The sequence below is a fragment of the Barbus barbus genome (assembly GCF_936440315.1).
Source record: "Barbus barbus genome assembly, chromosome: 20".
NCBI lineage: Eukaryota > Metazoa > Chordata > Actinopteri > Cypriniformes > Cyprinidae > Barbus > Barbus barbus.
In genome coordinates this window covers 24376535-24397126 of record NC_136748.1, presented here as the reverse complement: position 1 = coordinate 24397126, position 20592 = coordinate 24376535, and the positions used below count along the sequence as shown (strand labels likewise).

General features: G+C 36.6%; 2 protein-coding genes across 4 annotated transcripts; both read right to left on the bottom strand.

Annotated features, from left to right (window-relative positions):
• Nucleotides 1-16: 16 nt before the first annotated feature.
• LOC306886506 (WD repeat and HMG-box DNA-binding protein 1-like) lies at nt 17-13623 on the bottom strand. 3 transcript variants are annotated; one of them, XM_079443659.1, is made up of 26 exons: nt 13556-13623; nt 12444-12561; nt 12218-12329; nt 11909-12060; nt 11098-11209; nt 10804-10854; nt 9430-9525; nt 9136-9228; nt 8818-8924; nt 8458-8611; nt 7681-7882; nt 7386-7558; nt 7080-7264; nt 6202-6443; nt 5644-5781; nt 5057-5213; nt 4832-4946; nt 4259-4390; nt 3826-4025; nt 3357-3475; nt 3032-3094; nt 2890-2921; nt 2607-2774; nt 2158-2300; nt 1358-1493; nt 17-584 (listed from the first exon to the last, which is right to left on the bottom strand). In XM_079443659.1, the coding sequence occupies exons 2-26, from the start codon at nt 12518-12520 to the stop codon at nt 420-422; spliced, it is 3324 nt and encodes a 1107-aa protein (XP_079299785.1). In that variant the 5' UTR covers nt 12521-12561; nt 13556-13623; the 3' UTR covers nt 17-419. The 3 variants fall into 3 exon arrangements, with proteins under 3 accessions (XP_079299785.1, XP_079299784.1, XP_079299786.1); XM_079443658.1 differs by having other exon boundaries at nt 43-584; nt 3808-4025; nt 12444-12564; nt 13556-13620; XM_079443660.1 differs by having other exon boundaries at nt 43-584; nt 12444-12564; nt 13556-13620.
• A 2306-nt stretch (nt 13624-15929) lies between these two features.
• Nucleotides 15930-18087, bottom strand: LOC306886527 (suppressor of cytokine signaling 4-like; the record flags this gene model as incomplete). The annotated part of the gene is made up of 2 exons (XM_079443710.1): nt 15930-17095; nt 17979-18087. 2 exons carry the CDS (start codon nt 18085-18087, stop codon nt 15930-15932), a joined length of 1275 nt encoding a protein of 424 aa, XP_079299836.1.
• Between the last annotated feature and the right edge of the window lie 2505 nt (nt 18088-20592).

Here is a 20592-nt window from a genome sequence, read left to right as displayed (position 1 = left end):
AAAAACACTCAAGACTAAAAATTCTATATTTTATCTTTTATTACAATTATTTGTTTTACATATAGTACAAAACTTCACAAAAAAATATGTACAAACCATCCAAAGCATTCAGAATATCACTAGATTTGAATAAGAGACGTTGTTATTAACCATCTTGCCATATTGCAAATGCTTAACAAAGAGACTTTGCTTCATTTCAAATGCTAATGAAGAGACGCAGTGCTTTCAAATGAGCTCAAACTTGAGAAAACCGATGGAGAATGAGTGGATCACGAATGAGCAGCCAGTCTATTTGATACAATGAGAGAATTACAGTAAACAATGAAAAAAAGAAAACCTTTAAAAAAGTTTTTTACCCAATCAATATAAAAAATAAAATGTCAAAATTACATAAGCATTAAACTCATTCATCCCAAGTACTATTCTTTGGTAAATGCAAACGCAGAGAGTTTAGCCGAAGTATCCAGTAGCTTTTTCTTTTTGGCACTGCCCTCATCCGACTCCATCTGTTCATTTACCTGTCCTTCATCTTCACGCTTTCGTTTCTTGGGGTCAGACTCACCCTTTGCTCTCTCTGTCCAGCTCTGAATGAAAGATAAGACTGATTTACATACATTCATGCAAAATTACACAAGCAATAAATGGTATCATTCAAATAAGCCTGTTATTGTAATTAAAATTGACCGACCACCACCGCAACCCAGATGCATTTGTTCACGGTTCAAGTAAACAAAAGCAGCGAACATTTACAGACGACCATGGTGAGTCATTCTGCACGTTCCCCTCTCACACTGCACACCATTCATCATTGTAACGCACTCTTTCAGCGCCTGATGCCACCCCCATGTCATTAACATAAGATCAATGAGTGCAGCACACACCCCCAGCCCAGGTTTCCAGAGCAACAGCCATCCTAACCATTCCCCCTCCAGGCTGGAGTGTGTGAAGAGTCATTCTGCCCTGCACTGAGTGGCCCTGTGGGTGCGGGGTCACGAACAGATTGTTCATACAGGACAGCATGAGTGTTTGGAAAGCCCACACATACACAGGTAAGTGGAGATCAGAAAACAGGAGAATACTTGGCTAATGAACAGTGTTATCATAGATAAATTGGCTTAGAGCTTTAGGAGCATATTACAAAATAGAGGAAATTGAACTAAAGAAAAAAAAAAAAAAAAAAAAAAGTGCATGAATGAAATCGGTTACATAACCAATACACGTGCAAGAAAACAGAAACAGGGAAATTCCCAGGTACCCTTCCTGGATTTAATAATAGTCTGAAGACTTTACATGAGTAATTAGTAAACAATTGTAGATAAAATATGTCACATGCTCCAATAAGAATGACATGTATTACCAGTCTTTCCTCTGCTGAAAGAGTGCGGAAACGCCCCATGCCTTCCTTGATAATATCCATTTCCTCAAAGTCAGGATTGTCAGCGAGAATGCTCTTCCTATTCTCCTCAAGCCACAGCTGAAAGCCGGTTTTCGGCCTAAAACAAGTAAATTGTAGTTACAGACAAGATTGTAAACAATACACTAAAAAAGAATGAGTTTCTCAATCAGACATCTGCCAATGACTATATAAAATAATGACTCACTATAAATTTAATTGACCTTTCATCATTATTACAGTTTCTTAAAAATAATTCATTAAAAATACTCAATTATTTTGCTGGTACAGTGAAATAAATATATACACTATGTAATAAAAACAAATGTTTACAATTAATAAAATTAAACACCAATCAAATCACAAAAAAAATATTATATTATCAGCATCGATGTGACTGACTAATATTGGAACACTATATCATGGCTAATTTCTTTTATTCAAATAACACTTCATCTATGCCTGACTGCAAATGTTCCTATACTTTATAGTATGCCTGTATTTGACTTCATGTAAAATGTTTGACTGGCTTAACTAGAGCTTAAATAACTGGCTTTGTCTTTGAAAAATAAATAGTTCTACAGTATTGATCTCATATATTAATATATAAAGGTGACTATATAAAAGTAATCATACATATATGGTGCATCCCTAAATTTGATATAATTAGTATGATGGCTGCTCACATGAAATACTTTCATTTTGTAAGTTAAATGATTTGATGTTCTTACATCATTACAATTAAAGAGAGTTCTTTCTCTTACTTTCCGTTTTCAATATTCTCCACTGATGCTGGAGCCGGTGTAGCTGCAGGGGCAGGTTTCACTTTATCTGCCTCCGTTTGACTGTCCTCCAGTTTCTTACGGTTTCCTTTAGAGGCACTCATTTGCAGCAGAGTGGCCTGGGTCTGAAAAACAGGGCCTAGCAAATTATCACCGACTCAAAACATCTAAAGATCTGTTATGTACAAGATAGGGTTTTTGTATCTAGCACATTGGCTAAAGAACATGATGTTGCTTATATTCCAATACAAACACCTCTGACATTTCACTCGAACAAATGTTTTACCATCAGAACTAAACATTCTGGAGGAAAGGATCCTATAACCAGGTCATCGTTGGCAGACAGAGCTGGGAGTGAGTTTTATGGGGTCAGACAGGGTGTGTGACCCTGCAGGGCTGGAGAACATTTGTATTTGAGCAACACACTGTACCTTGGACTTGGGTTTGGGTGCCAGGGGCTTCAGGACTGGGGCTTTGCCCTGTTTTGATGTACCGCCAAGAGGTGTGGATTTTCTGCAGGACGTTGTCATGCTGTCCAAAACATTAGTTGTTCTGGGCTGACCAGCTGGTGAACTTGATGACTTTCCTACACCGGACACCTGCACATTTAAATATATATTTTTATACACCGTAAATGTAAAAATATTTAACTTTTTCTTTTTTAATCAAAACTTAAAAGGAGCTTAATGTAATTAAAAATTGTGCAATTCTAACCTTAAAAGGGTTCACACGTCCTTCTCTGCTCACTGTGACACACAAACACAATTTTAATTGTTAGCAGACACTCATATATAACGGGGGTCCATTTGAGCCACTCAAAAAGTCATTTGAAAAATTATCTTTATATTCTACTCACTTGGTTTAGGAGAAGGCCTTTCAGGTGATTTTCCTCCTTTTTTGAATGGATTCAAATCTGGTCCTGGATAGTCAAAATATGTTCAAATCAAAACCCAAAATCAAAAACTTAAAAATCATTTTTAACAGTGCATTTGTTCATCTTATAGCTATGTCTACTGCACAAATTGAGACTCATGCTGAAAACATGTGCACAGATAGGAGTGTCAATAAAGAACGCCTTTATTTTAAAGATCAAACAACTGATATGCAAAGAGCATTTGGTTTATGTATTTGAACATAGTACTTTTCAGATACATTTATGGAGGAAAAACTAGCAAATTTACTTGGCTTCCTGGTCTCTGTTGATTCTTCTGCATCCATTTGCTCCTCTTGTGGATAATCTTCCTCCTCCTCACAGCCATTCTCTTCTTGTGCTTGTCTGCTGCTCATCTGACGGGATCCTCTATAAACATACAGAAACAAAACATGATACTCTATGTCGACATCATTTTCAACTACTTTTATTTGATTCAGAATCAATTTTCATTATGATTACTGAAAAGGACGTTAAAATCATTTCAAAGACACCGCACTCAATGCAGTGTATGGATTTTAAAGCAAAGCATAACCACACAAAAAAAATTATTCACTATTGAAATGTATAACATTTAAAACACAACTTCAAGAGTTATGATTTTTCTAGGCCTGAAGCTATAGTAGAAAGAAATAATAGCTTTTAAGAAGCTGCAGTGGCACTGAAAGAACTTTAATCAAATTAATACATATTAATATTACCCAGAATTCCATGCTAACCTCTGATAGGATGGCTCTTCTTCTTCCAGCTCCTCCTCTTGAAACTGATTGGCCTTTTCCAGGGCGAGTTCACTGAGTCTCTGTGCCAGTGCCATGCGTCTGGAACGAGACGCATAACGGATGGCAAGCGGCACAACGCTGTGAGTCATCATCTCAGCCAGCTCCACGCACCGGAACTCTCGCTCCAGTTTACACGACAGCTGCCGCCACACAAACAGAAAACAAACAGCATAGAAAATTATGAGGTGACAGTTTAAATAAGAAAAATAATAATCTGATCAAATGTGCCAGCTATGCCAGAAAATGAGTTTTGATTTATGACATTCCAGAATCGTTTTACAGAAATCAGACAGTGAAATTCAATCCAGGCAGGCATATGCAATTGAATTTAACCAGGCTTTAACTTCCTGTTCTGGCCACGTGAATGACTTACAGCGAACATCTTCATTAGCAGTTCCTGCTGCTCTTTCTCAGTCTGAGACTGACCCTCGCTGTCAATTTCATAACCACTGGATGACAGAAAGCCATAGTGGTTATGAAAGAGCATGGACCGCCAGTACTGCTCCTACAAAACACAATCAGAGCGTTGTCTTATTCAGCTACAAACAAAAAAAAAATCATTTGATAAAGCAAATTAGAAAAGTAATGGACTGCCAAGATAGGGATGGACACAATGTCTCTCAATGTAGGTCAGCAACAATAATACTACATGGATTAAAATAAAATTAAAATTAAAATAGCACAAGGGAATAAAGAGAATGTTTTTAACAAGTGAAAGTAAAAAGTACATAATTCTGACCATGTCTATGTAAACCAATAACATAAATAATAGTAAATAAATAAATGTTTGATGAAGTTCTCAAACAGGTCATATTTGAGTACTTAAAGTATATATAAAAAAGTAGAACTCAAATAGGCATGAATTACTACAGTGCACATCCCGACAAGATACTATATTTTAAATAAATTTCTCGAATGGATAAGATTCCAGGATTTTATCTCATACCTCCATTTGGCCTTTCTCTGTTGTGGTCTGGCAATAAGGCAGGTTAAAGGGCAGGACGGCCACAGCAGGGCGAGGTAGGGTGGGTGGGAAACGTGAGCCTTTACATGGGATACACCTGAGAGAGAAGATGAGGATCCCCAGTTTCATTGGCTGCTTGGAAATTTCAATTTGGATTGATTTGACATTTGTAAATCAAGGAAAATGAATGCAAGGAGAAAGATGCACCTGAGTTGCTGTGGATTCTCATGAACCCCAACAACCCAGTAATGGTCTGATTTGCTCTTGCAGCTGTCTCTGGTGTTACAGACAGGAGTCCATGTGTTGCCCAGGGTCCGGTTCAGCATACGTACAACACCCTCTGAGTCAATACAGCATGGGGTTCCTGAAAAAAAAAAAAAATTATTATAAACCTTCAGCTGTCGCTCCATCGCTCCAGTCTTCAATGTCACATGTTTCTTCAAAAATCATTCTTATATGTTTATTTGGTGCTTAAGAAACATCTCTTATTATTATCAATGCTGAAAACAGCTGTGCTGCTTAACATTTTTGTGGAAATTGGAATACATGTTTTTTAGGATTCTCTGAATGAAAAGAACAGCATCTATTTGAAATAAATAAATCTTTTGTAAATAGCTTTTCTGGAACTTTTGCATCTTATAAACTTATGCATCTCTGCTTTAAAAAACAAACAAACTTTTTAACAGTAGTGTGCATAGCATGGTATAACTATCAGGAAACTGAAGTTAATATTACAAATTTTTTTTTCCTTTTCCTTAACTGTCAAACACCAGGAAGAGAATACTGTGACTCACCCTCTGCAGTGAAGCCCATCCATGCCAGGTAGGACTTCCGTGAAAGAGGCAATGGTTCTCCATGCGTGACCGGTCTTCTCTTGCTCCCGAGCTGGAGCAGCTGTACACCAAGGACCTGATCTCCATCAAACCCAGTACCTGATGACATACATACATAAACAAGCTCAACCAATTTGTAAACACAAAGTACAAGCAATAGGAAGAATCTTTTGATTCGGATGGCTCATTTCACTAGTTAAAAAAGATATTAATTCCGTGAGTCATTGCTCAAAAGTGTTTGCAGATGTGGCATTATTACTATGTTTTTGAATAAGTTAAACTGCGATCAGTTTTCTCCTTTACAATGGATTTTTATACATTCTTAAAAGGAACCAGCTCCAAACTAAAAAGTTATTTATGTCTAAATTGCAAATAAATTATAAGCACTAGAATGTATATAAAAAAAAAAAAGTCGAAAACTGAATATACATTCATTTAAGGCTGCTGGTTGTTCAGAACAAGGGCACACTGAGTTGAAACCAGTGCTTGTACCGAAAGTAGAGTGGCACGCATCATTACCTCTGTGATACACGATGAGGAGCTGCTCTCCGTGTCCTGCCATGCAGACAGCAGCTCCAGGTAGACTGAAGATCTCCTTCTGCACTCCACCAATAGAGAACAGCCTGACCATCAGAGCACTGGTGGCCACTGCCGCCCAGCCCTGACCCAAACACAAAGCACGAACATCCTCTCCTTTAGGAAGATCCACTATCCAGTCCTTATGAGTGTCCCAGCATGAGAAATGCAAACACTGGATCTTACTGTTGAGAGAGAGAGAGAAAAATTGTGAAAGAGAGAGACATTTACAAAGGGAAAGTAAAGATGTAGATAAGTGAACCTTTTCTGATTGTCGATTAAAGAGCTCTCTAATATGTCAGTTTTAATATTCTTTCTACATGTAAATATCTTTGTGATTATGTTTAAGGAATTGGCTCACTAGAAAATTACTTAAACAAATCAACAAGTTTCAGGGTATGATTATGTAACAACACTGCTATCGTTGTTACATTTCCACAGAAAACCAGTTCCCAGAAAAAAAAAAAAAAAAAAGTACCATGCTTTCTTAATATTTGAATTTACAAAGATCCTCATGATCTGAAATATCACTTCTATGACACCTACTGCAATTTATTTATTTAATTCACAGATCATTTAATACTGGATTTCTACTGGATCAGCAGCTCTGCAAATAAAAATGGAGGCAAAGTGCAAATTTGCTTCGTAAACAAGAGCAAGCAGTTGAGGACAGAGTTTTCTGAAACTACAGAGCAAGGTTCACATCAGCTGCTGCTGGCGGTAATCAGATTACCATGAAAGCAGCCCTGTTGAATACAAAATTCACTAAAAATGTCCAAACTAAAGAAATTAAGTCAATTATTAAAACTAAGATCTTGTACCTGGCAAGCTCATCAGTTCCCTCACAGGCAAGCAGCACGGCCTCCTGGGATAGATCAGCCATGGTGTGGCCCAGGGTGTTTGTGAGGTGCATGGCATGATGGATGGCAGTATCGTGAAACTCCACATCAATGGCGTTGTCCTGATCATCGTTATAGCCACGGACGATACCCACAGAGTTCCACATCTGAGAAAGAACATAAGGAACTTTACAAGACCTTCTCATAATTAAACAAAAAACATTCAGATTTCCAAACATTTACTGCTATTGTTTACTGAATCAACAACAGCTATGAGTATTTTCTCACCATAAAGCGATGCATGAGGTGCACTGGGGTGGATCCTGGCTGGAAAGCCCTTTGGGGTTGTGTGGGCATGGGACCATCATATACGGGACGGGACACTGAAGGACCTACAACAGGAAGAATAGCACTGCTGCCATCCTCCTCTGGAACTCCATCCAGTTTTACAGAGCCTGGATCTTGAGAGACACAAACGTCTGACCATTAATTAAAGCGCTTTAATCACTCTCACTACACTACTAATAATATCCTTGACTTGAAGTAACTGCCTGCACTGCTTGCTTTATGGAGACGCTCATACCTTGAGAATTGTCATCGTCATCCAGGAAGGACCCTCTCTTTCGTGGTCTGCCCGTGGCAGGCATGAGGTCATCGTCATCATCCTCCATGACGGGTTTCTTCACCGGAGACCGCGAGTCACTCATGCCCTCGTCTAGCATCTGGTCATCATCATCCCCATCAAACAAGTCGTCATAGTCATTTTTTTCTTTAGCTGCAGTGGCCTAAACATCATCAGAGAGAAAAATAATAATAAATCACAATTAAAGTATTTCCCCAAATCATGCAGCCCCAGTAATATTTGCCGTGAACAGACATTATATAATGCTATTTTATATATATATATATATATATATATATATTATTTTGACATTATATAACTAAACAGAACTTCATGCATGTTTTAGTATGAATATGCAATAATAATAAAATAATATTTTGGTACAAAATTCGAATTTAGTTTTCCAGCCAATTTCACAGCCCTAGTGTAGTTACATTTTCAAGGTGACTAGAAAACTGTACAAATTGAGAATCGAATTGAGAAGAAAACAAAAATAAATTAAAAAATTTGCCATATCACCCAGCCCTAGTATTGTGTTTTCATATTTAACAATAATATTAATAAATATACAGACAAAGCATAATGATGTTTTTTTTTAAAATAATCAAGCAGCAGATACAGGCACATAAAGGTCACCTAAAGATACATATACATCCATCATGAGTTTACATTGGTGATGCTATTTCTGGCACAGTATGATCGGGAAGAAAAATTCAAGAGCCTGAAGGGACGTCTGACCTTGGTGCTTTGAACAGTAGAGGAAGAGGATGGCGACGAGGACGACACACCTTCCAGGAGCCCGAGGCAGCCCTCGGTGTCAGTGTAAGCGATCCGGCCCCCTGAGGGATGCCACGCTATCCCACACACAGTGAACCCTTTCTCGTGTTTCTGTCTGTAATGGTACAAGATCAACAACATCATTGCACATACTATATAGAGTCTGAAATGACTAGTAGCATGACCTTTCTAGAAACATCCTTAAATACACACAATATTGTGTACAGCTATATTAGATCTATAGAGCAATAATACAATATTTGGATATTTAAATGTCAACACCAAAATCTTCAATAATATTAAGATAAATGTGACTATAACCTCTCGATACACAGTTTGGCCTCTACATCCCAAATCAACAGGTTCCCGCCAACTGTTCCTGCAGCCAGAAACTTCCCACACGGCGACCAGACCACAACATTAACAACCTGGGAAGAGAAAGAATCGGAAAGAATAACTCATAACATTATGCACTGCAATATAATGCACAACTTTTACCACTCAGCACATGATCTCACCTGATACAGTAAGCGAAAGGTTAATACACAGTTGTAATGCTAATAAAGGTTTCCACAATCTATAAATGACCTTTTTCTAATTATATTGCTCTTAACTGTTCCACTGTTGTTTTCTACTGACCTGTGTGATGAGGTCATCAGAGAGCGTGCTGACATGTGTCCATGTGTTTCTGTCATACAGTTGAACGGTCAAGTCCACCGGTACGGCAAGCAGCTACAAGCACATACATCAAATAATAAATCTTAATCTTAAATGTCATGACTGTTGTAAGAAACTGGTGATGGTAGTTATATAGATGACAGAGACTGATTGATGTGCTCATAAAGCAGCTATACAGGAAGCAACCGAAGAGAAAACTTGAAAATGTCAATTGAATTTTGAAGGGGCCTTATATAAATGTGAAATTGTCAATACCTTTCCAGAACGAGGCTGCCATGCAAGCCTACACAGAGACTTGGCATTGCTCACGTCACTCGACTTCTGGAGAATTTTCCATTGAGCTACTTGAGTCTAAAACACATAACAGCATTACATCAGATCTAAAATACAAAGTGGTTGAAAAAGTCTGAGATCACACTGATAATTTGTGGGATTTTCCCCCCATTTAAATCTTTTTTTTTATTATTATTTAAAACTGTATTCCATAACTTTTGGTTAAAAATGATCCGAAATCAATATTTGAGCAAGTACATAACCAGCCAGTGTTCAAAACTATCACCTTACTTTAGCTCGATTCACAACGGTTATCTTATAATAATGTTTTCTAATTTACGGGTAGGTTTCCGCGGGAAATTCGAGCATGGCACTGCGTCATTACAACACGTCCATAAACAAAGAAGTTGTCTCGGCTGTTATGCTATCGCAGGTGACAGATATAGTTATAGCCTTTTCTCACAGCAGCTAGAATAATTAAATTTATTTTGATGGCATATTGTAATCCAGAAAGGATTATGTGTTTATGAAACACGTGAATGAAATTAAATTATATTCCAGTTTTAATTGTGCTTCTGATTACAGATAGCCAACGTGGGATTACACAAGTTTTTGTATTTTAAATAGAACCAGAAGATTAGTTTGCTTTTTTGATTAAACAAATTTCTTAATATGAAATTTGAATGGTATGACAATAAGATATTGATGAATAAGCTAACTGATGTTTAGATTTAAATCACCATTGGTAGCATGATTTATAATTTTTAAAATAATTTTTTATTTTAAAATGCTTTTTTCCTCAGTCAGGCAGAAGAAACGTGGCAGACTTGTTACTTGTTCAGATGGCAATATACGGTGAAAATTCTGATTTGGGTCATATATTCCAAGACATAGGCTAGAATCTCTGATTGTGAAGTACAGTAAACATCCACACCGGTGCGGTGACTGACAGCCACACATTCACCTCAAAACATTAGATTCATCCGCGCTGGAGCCGTGCCGGAACACCGGATCACAACCCCGCACACGAAAGATAATTCCGTAAGAAACTGCAATTCCAGGTTTTCAAACAAAGAGGTAAAAGTTATGGACTGCAGCTTTAAAATTTTACAAGAAAATCTGATAAAAATTTTAAAAATTGGAGTATCCTTTTTTAAAATTCTTTCTTGGAATTAATTTAAATAAAACAATTTTCTAAATTTTGAAATTCCGAAATTAAAAATCACATTTGAATTCAGTTTATTTAATTACATAATTTAAATTATGCTGAAAGAATGTAATGAAGTCTTTTCACTAGTGCTTGCTGACCCCGTTGTACCTGTTTTTCCATTTTATTAACAACTGACGAGGTCATACCTGTGACTCAATAGACCACACAGAAACTGATCCATCACAGCTGGAGGAAGCCTGTCGGGAAGTGACATCAGCATAATACAAATTACTAATTATGACCCAACACATTATATTTAATAGATAAATACTCAAAAAAAAAAAAATAAAATCTTAAGACCACAAATGGTAATGTATACAACAAATGGTAACGGTAATGTGTGCAATAAATAATAAACAGTGAACTAATTCATGAGCATTTCCTCATTCGGCCACATTCAGAAATAAAAGGTGACCATTAAAAGGAACCATGACACTCACAAGGAACTCATCAGAAGGGTCAAGAGCCACACTGAGGACGGGAGCATCATGTCCACGTAGGGTCTTCTGCTGACTGCTGTCCACCACCTCTACTATCTTCACAATAAAGTCGCTGGAAAACAGAATGCCAAAATTAGCACCTTCATTTTCACCATTTTCAGCCCAGCGGAGACTCATATTGGCGCAGCAGATCTTTCTGATCTGAAGTGGGGAAATAAATGAAAACTCATTTCCGACCTCTACAGGAAGGAAAAAAAAAAAATCAAAAAATCAAATAACCTGTTTGGAGCTCAGCTGCATCAATATTCAAGCATTGGCAGCAGGACAAAAATTGCTCAATCAATGCTGTGACATGCTCGCTGCCTTCTTCCATAATGCATCCGCTTAAAACAATCCATATATCTAGAAAACGGCCATTTAGCCAAATACAACTAATCAAAACAATCAAAGTGGCTTCATCTTCGCAATGATGTCAGTCAAAAGCACAGAAATGGGCGTATTAAACAATACTTTTAAATAACAATACTAAACAATAATATTTAACATTAAATTAGATTTTTATGACACTGATTGTAACTAATAACTGCTACAAAAAATACATAAAACCCATGCATGTTGGATTGTGACTTCTCAGTCATTACGACCAAATATAAAATCAATAGGAAAACAAAATCAAACCCTGGACATTTTAGGCCATTTAGAAATCCCAGCCAGGATCTGTCTGAGAAATAGAGGATATATAGTCACCCTGAAACCTAAACACGCTTTACAACACAAATGAAGGAGGATAAGGACTGAAAGCAAGTCATACCTTGAGCCTGCAGCCACTCTTGACCCGCTGCTGTTGAAGGTGACGTGGTTTGCGTTGGTGGTGAATCGAGTGAGAATGCCATCTGGATCTCCCTCTGGGAAAGTGTGAATCTGAACTGTGTTGTTGGAAACTGCTGTAACTAACTTTCCATTCTGTAGGGAAAAATAAACACTGACATTTAAATAACAGTAAAACTAACAGGGTTCTGATTTAATTGACCATTTTCAGATGTTTAACTGGAAAAACTCGCTGTAGCATTAATAATGTGATTATACTACTATAATAGACTGTAAAACAAAAACTAATTACCTTCAATGCTACAGAATAGACCTTCTCCCCAACATTTATGGACTTGGGATCGTCGTCATCTAGACTTTCCCATATGCGGACATCACCATCACTCCCACAGGTCACAATACACCTAGGACAAATCATAAGGTGTTTGAAACAATACATACATGGACAACATCAATTACAGGCATCTTATTATTTTGAAATCAAAGGTACGTGAGTGATCTCAAAAGATGTTACTTACTTTCCCTCATCATCAAAGCAGACATCAGTGTGGCCTTCTGAGTGACCGTAACGCATGGGCTTCCTTTCACACGGCATGATGCTCTCAGCAGGACAATCAGAAACACAATAGAAAAAGTCTGCTGGTAAAATGAGTAAAATAGAATTATAAATATAAACATGTTACATAAACAATTTTATATTCGGAATTAACTATTTAATATACAGGAATATTCACCTTCCAATTTGACTACATTCAAATTAATGTCTCCTGCTATAGTTTTTATCAAGTTAAAATAATTATTTCCTTATTTTAAATAATACTTTATATATAAGTTTCCTATAACATATACTGTGAAACCAAAAATTATTCAGACACCAGATATATATATTTTTTTACTAGTGAAGACATTGATTATTACACCCACAAAATTCTTCACAACCAGTAAAACTGATCAAAATTTGGGACCAAAAATTCTTCAGACCATGTTTTGCTTAAGTGTTTTTGCTTTAATTGCTTATTCAACCTTGACCTAAATTGGTATTATCTAATTGTGTACTTAAATTTAACAGCTTAATTGTTGGTTGATTGTAATACATTACACACTTTTAAGTTATCTGACATTATCAAGATGAGTTCTTGTATTTTATTACCATTTTCTAAATTATAGCGAATTAACTGTGATAATGTGAGAAATGTTGGCGGTGTCTGAACAAATTTTTGTTTGACTGTAGTTAAAATCATCACAGTTATACCATAAATTGTAGTAATTTACTTGTTTAATCTTACACATGTATATAACACAAACACACAGTTAACTTCTCAAAATGATGTAACTTTATAAAGTAAAAGAATGTCTATGATCAGGTGTACAAAAATTAAAATGATGTCTGGTTTGTGATGCAAACATAGAGAGCCTAAGCTAATTGTATCCGAAGTTTAGACCAATAACTTGATCTTTGAAGCACAAAGAGGTGCATATGTGCCGCTACATCAGCTAAGCAAATTCATCAACAACCGCGGAATTAAAACACAAGACTTCAAATGACTGGATGTGTGACATTAAACAAATATAATCGAATAACAATCCATTAATATATGCAGCACACATGTATTAATCAAGCAGTACTTACAGCTTTAGTTTGGCGGTAATTCTCAACATTCCGCGCCACACACTCACATCTCCCGCGCTGACAACAGTGACGTTTAAAAGTGGGACGGACCGTATAACTTTTCTCAAAAGTCATTGGCTGAGTCAAGTATTAGTCCCACCCTACGTCTGACGTATCTTGACGTTACAGATACATTAATTCTACATTAAAAATAAACTAAAAATAATTATTTACTGTTATAAATGAATCAGTCAGTCGTTTTTAATGGTTACTATTATTTTAAAATGTTTGAGGTGCATGTAAAAATAATATTGTCGTTCTTAACAAACAACAAACAAATGGCACTGCCTGCAGCAAAACTGTCTAATATGAGACATACGCATCAATAATGTGGGTTGTACGTTTAGTCCTATGCAAGAGAATAGATAAATTATCCTCATTGTCTGTTTTCTGAACAATCTGATGATATGTAATCCAGGAAGCAGCTCTTGCATCTGCTTATGATGAAATGCAATACCAAATATTATGATGATAAGATTAATGGCCATATCAGGGCATGTCATTCTGTATCAAAGTTTCTGTCCTTATGTTTGTAAATGTGAGTCCAGATTTGATTACATTGCAGAGACCAAACATCACCAAAAGTATAGTAAAATCTGAAATCACCTAAATTGTGACAAGCAAAACAGTTTTACAAGAAAAAATTAATTATGCCTTAATGAAAATCTAAAAATTCAGAAAGATTTCTGTGAGAATTAGGGGGAAAAAATAAAACAACAACAACAGAAATCAGTGGTATAGCATTTCTTGGTATTTTTCCAATTATGAATGCAACATTTGTCTAAATTCTTACAATATTTCACAAAGGTATAAGCTATAAATGAATGAGCTCAAGTTAAAGATGGTCCACTTTAAATTCATAAAAGCAGATTTGATCATCTGTGCAACATTAATATTTAACATCAGTGGGTTTGGCAGATCAATAGTCTCAGTCAATTGAGAATCAGTTTTCCAAGGTGAGCACATGTAGTAAAAGTACTAAAGACAATGACCTTTAACAAAATCATCGTAATATCTTTAACTAAATCAAAGTTGTAAGGATCATTCCACATTTTGATGAGAACATCTCACTTTTAATCTTTTCAATATATGCTATTCAATTCATTGTTTTGTCTATGTAATGAACCCCAGATTGTCACACAGTTGTGATAAAACATAATCTGAGAGGATATTTGGTATAAACCGTAGCACAGTGAAACAAATCAATCTCAGATTAACTTGTTGCTTGTATTTTATTGAAAATGTGTAACTACAATATTTGGTTGAATTGCTTCCGCTTGGTTATACTGGACAGATCTATCAGATAATATACTGACAAGGTTTTTCAACTCAAACAGAAACGGTTTAGGCACTGTTTAATTCTCTGTGTGTGTGTGTGTGTGTGTGTGTGTGTGTGGATACACACATTTATAATGCTATAGCCTTTGTGTTGTAGCCTATTCACTTGGCGGTAAATTACAAAAAAACAAACACTTTGATCAGAAATCAGCCTTTGACTTAATTTTCTCTTCTGACTGCTTTAAACAATCTTTCTATATGTTTTCCTTCTTCTGGAAAATCATGGAAACGCTGGATTGTTTTCTTTTGTTTTTAAATTAAATGGGAATACAGCATGTTTTGCTGTCGTCTCCTGTTCACTCTTGGGCCGTTTCTCAAACGGAAGGCTGCATCCTCCGGAGGTCGTATAGGCTGCATACCTCATCAAGCCTGTTTTTCAGTTAACTGAGCATTACCAAAGTCTCTTTATGACATTATATTGGTATTCTAGTCTTTGGCATTACATTCCCAAATTATAAGCATATTACAACAATTTACGCTTAACTAAGAATATTGGTCAAACTGTTAATATTCTAAAATAAGATCATCTTTATGACGTATGCAGCCTCCAAATGCGACCTCCGGAGGATGCAGCCTTCCGTTTGAGAAACGGCCTTGTTTAATTGATTATGATGACTTCTGCTTCTGAGAATGCCGGAAATGTGAAAAGGGTCCATTTCAATTACTGTTTTATCATGACGATCTAGGGCACAGAACTTTATAATGCATACAAAAGTAAATCAAGTATATTAACAGATGAGAAATAGGCTACAAAAGAAGAAAAAGACAAATCAAATTCACATAGCCTGGTAGAAAATCTGCCAAAAAAAAAAACACTTAATATTATAGAAATGTCAACTGATGTCCTGCATATTTTTGGTTTCCATAAAATTGCATTAGAAACATAAATTGTTTTTGTGCTGCATGATAACTCCACCATATTGTGTTGAATACGTTTATTGTGCCTTTCAATCTGTCAAATCAAGCAACATGTTTTGTCTCATTTCTGTCACAGTTTTTAAACAGCACATGCTCCATTGCATCTATAGTGATATTGCCTAAGGAAGTGTCTCAAACTGTAGGGTAAATGTAAGGTGTCAATACCCTGATATGTTGTACGGCTACAGATGACTGCTCTGCACATGTGTTGCAGAGAGAAAGGAAAGTTCCTAGGTAGTGGGCGAGAGAGAAGAGGCTCAAAAAATAGGCATGTGGCCGGGTCACTGTAGTGCTTCAACAGGCCCGTGACACTGGAATCTCTGTACATACAAGGGTCACGGCCATCAAAGCTAAAGCGCTTTCCGTTTTGCTCTATTCGAGCATGGAGGGAGCGGCTATAGCGTCTGAAGCTAACCGAGAAGAGGTATTCATCCTGGGCAGAGTCTCGGAGCAGAAAGGTCCCCTCTGGTTGCCCTTCCAAAAGCTGTTCAGCTTCGAAACGATCCAGGACACCCCAATAACAAGGGCTGTTGTTGATCTGAAGCAGATCAGGAACCAGGATGTAGTCAGTGTGGGCGCAGCACTGAGCGCCTCCATGTGCAAAAGATGGATCCCAGTCATCCAGACTAGAAGCCCCAGAAGAGCTGATCTCTTCCCATGAAATGAGCTTTGGAGGAGAAGAGGATAACAAGGGACCTTTGGGTTCGGTTTCAATGCTTAAAGAAGGTTTGATGTGAGTATCATGTTTCTTGATCAGATGCCAACACTGAGCCAGTTCGGATTTTGGAGAGAATGGGCACTTGTCCTCCATGAGCTCGGACACATGAATCTTCCGCTTGGACCAAAGAAGGACGGAGAATGGACGTGAGGAACCAGACTGGTGGTGATGGTGGTGGTGATTGCGAAGAGGGAGACACTGGCCGACGGCGTCTTGAAACTTCTGCTTCAGAGACCGGCGGGACAGGGCTTTCCTGCAAGGAGAGTCCGGATCCGTTTCTCCAGGGATCGTGCAGCTGCACTTTCTCTCTCGACATCTCCGGGGACAAGAAGCAGAGCGTACGGTCTGGTCGTCCGTTCCTTCCCCCTCTTCCCCTCTGGATGCTGTCTCATGGTGTGACCCAAGGGAGCGTTTTTTAATACTGCGGATGTAACTATCAGCGCTCCAGCTCCGCAGGTTCTTGGGACGTGTATCCGAGTTTTTGGGCTTCCTCTCTGACATTGCTGCAGGCCCCTTTTGGAAAAGTGCTGCACAGAATTTAAAAATAAATCAAGATTGGCAAAGAAAAATATGAATAATACTAATAGCATTAATGGTACTAGCAAGGCATACAATATAACAAAATTAATGAATACAACCAAAGTTGATACAGCATATATTTATGCACAGACTATTCATAACTGACTACAGTACCAAATTATATTTTTATGGTGATTTTTCAGGAAATTAACATGATTCTGTTCATATATTTTGAATTAAAGGAACACGTTATTTTATATGAAAAATGAGAAAGAAGAAAGTGTTACAGGAAACAACACACACACACATGCAATTATTATTTCATTAAATAATAATGAACTTAATTGAGTAATTTTAATCTATTTAATTAAATTTACATTCAGTATTTTTTTGTTCTCCAAATTTAATGAAAAAAATATTTTACATTTATTAATTAAAATAAACAATAGAACTAGCTAAATATAATACACATTATCAAATGTTTTGGGACACTTCAATTTATACATTAATTAACAAAACATGATATACATTATATAAAATTACTTCTATTTGTGTAATGTATATTTTGTGTGTGTGCAGTATATGCTTATGCAATTTGTAAATAAATTAAAATAATAAATAATTAACATTTAAAGTGGTTTTTCAAATTTAAGTAAACATTGCATTTAATAATTAAAAAATATAAATGTTATAAAACTAAAGTTTGTAAAACTGTATTAAATGTTATACATTATATACAGATCATCCGTGCTAAGGATATACTTCTATACTTTGTATGTAACTGCATATCACAATATATACAAGTAACAGACAGATACAATATAACAACTAATAGACAAAAAAAACTCTACCTTTTCAATATCTTTTATATGAATGAAATCCAAATCCTACCTTCAGAATGGATGGAAAATCCGATGTCCTCACAGAGGAGTGATGAATTTTTCCATGCCTGAAGTTCGTGCAGTGAGAGCTCGGCATGAACTGAAGGGAGGAAGCACATCCCTCCTACTTAAAACCTCTCAAGTATCAATTCCTCAGAGGAATACTTGCCCTTCACTGGACGGAAGGGGTACTTTTGTCAATGGACAGTTAACCTATCATATCCAACGATGAATATGCTGTCCTAAAGAAATGACATTGAGAATTTTAAATGATGTATAATCTATATCAGCATTAGGCTATCATATCTATTATAGCTGTTATATTATTATAGGTTGATTTACTTGCAAAATAAGTTAAAAAATGTGTCTATCCTTAAATAAGCCACAAGCCCACAACATTAAAATCTTTTAAAATGTATTACCTCTTACCGTGAACTTTGACTGACCATCAATGAATCAATGAGCTAAATGTAATTAGTCAATAATAATGGACATCTATTTACGAGGGCAACCTTGTTAGGAAGGAAATGGGAAATCTCTGAACAGACACTGAGAGCTCTACTTCATTGATTTATTGATTGATATGTGCCCTACTTTAATTTGGGAACATCCGGCAAACATTTGCAAGCACAAAGGTAATTTTTGACACCCATTTCAGATGCTGGTCAGGGGTCCATTCCTGCATACCAGAAAGTATCAACTATCAAGAGTAATATCATGCATTTCCGGCCTGCTAAATGGATTACAAAATAAATTCAATAATTCATTATAGCTGTGAAGTCATTAGGTGATGTCATTCTGAAATGTTAAAATATTTTACTCTCATTTATTTAATATCACAGGCATGCTACTGTATAGCTATGAATTATTCAGAAGAACACTGTGCATCTTGTTTTCATACATTTGCACTGTATTCAGTCTCTCTCTCTTAAGTGTGTGAGGCCAGCAGGATGGCATCCAAGAAATTGAGTGATGAATTCTCTTGCGATCTGTTAAAAGTGTTTGATCAGATCAATATGTAGAGGCACAAATGAATCAGTTGTTCCACTTAACCCCCTTTCATGCCTTACAAACGTATGAACAAGGAAGAACTGTTATGTATTCAGTCCTTTCTCTTATAATATTATTTTCTCTTCTTGTTGTAGAATTTAAGGATGTTCACCCAAAATATTGTCATAATTTACTCACCCTTGTGTTATTCCAAATCTGTAAAAATGTCCTTCTTCTGTTGAACACAAAAGAAAAATTATTTGAAGAATGTTTATAACCACTCAGTTGCTGGTAGCCATTGACTTATATAGTGTTTTTGTCCATACTATGTAAGTCAATGGCTACATGTTGGGATGTTGGGAAGGGGGTATCAGGACTACAAACAACCACAAAAAAAATTGTTTGCTAGTTTATCTGCCGTTGTTGGTTTGACCTAGAAAAACAGTATGTTAGAAAAAAAAGATGCATTGAGGTGCATTACTTGCATTCCGGGAATTAACAAAAAAGCTGCAAGATATAATTAACATTATTGAGCATTATTTACTTTTATTTATTATTTCAAAGTGTATTCTTACAGTGAATTTTATCACTTGCCAGACAGCATAATTTCTAACTTTCCTGCCCCGTGGATTACCAGAATTTTACTGCTTCTATCAAATACTCGGACTAAATTTGGAGTCCCACCAGACCACACAGAGCAGAAGTGAAGCATGTTTAGCTGGAAGAAGTAACAGGATCAGACAACTGGGAGAAGAATCTCCTGTATCACATATGAGCACAAATCTGTAGGCTACTGTATATGCTGGAGAGAAATCGTCTTCAAGCAGAAAGAGGATAGTAACTCAGTATGCCCATTAACATGGCACAGTTTATCAAAAAGAGGGAACCTTGCCAAGCAAGTCTCAGATATGCCAGCTATTACTGTGCTATCGATCTGATGCACAGCAGAGCAACCATGGACATCATGAATTTTTCATTTGATTGTGTTGTCAGATTGTAAGACTAAGGCCATACAAGCTTCACTCTGATTTTATGAGCACTTTTTTCAGTGTACAGTCTCAACACCTCCCTAAAGACTTGTTTATGGTAATACAGAAGTTTAAGTTTCTCAGTAAAAGACTCCTGCAGCCATTGTCTGCACCGGTTTGCTGCGTGTCTGGCCGATAATATCGCATGACCATCATTCAAGTGTAGATACACTGATGTTGCTACAGAACGGTGGCTCTTTGAGTGATGGAAAGTCTGTAATTAAATCAGCGGGAAGTCTCTGGCTCCATGGCTCTTGTGTTCATGTTCTCTCCATTGATTTGTATCAGTATCTGGACGGCTTCTGTAACGGCTGTTGCAGCTGAGGTGCTCTGTGTTTGTCTGTGTTATGGTGCTTTGAGAGAAATCAAATAGCCTTGGTTTGCTATAAGTTATTTTAAAGTCAAAGTGTGTCAGATTTAAATGTTAAAATACTTTCTAATATTCAGTCAAGTGAGTAAAGCATATGCAAACTGATTTGTCCCTATGGTATACTATACATTGCTCTAATATTCTAATATGCAGAGACATCTAAAGCATCTGCAGATTGATTTGCCCGCGTGGTGCTATCAAAACATTTCTCTATGTAGTGACACTGACTCAACCAG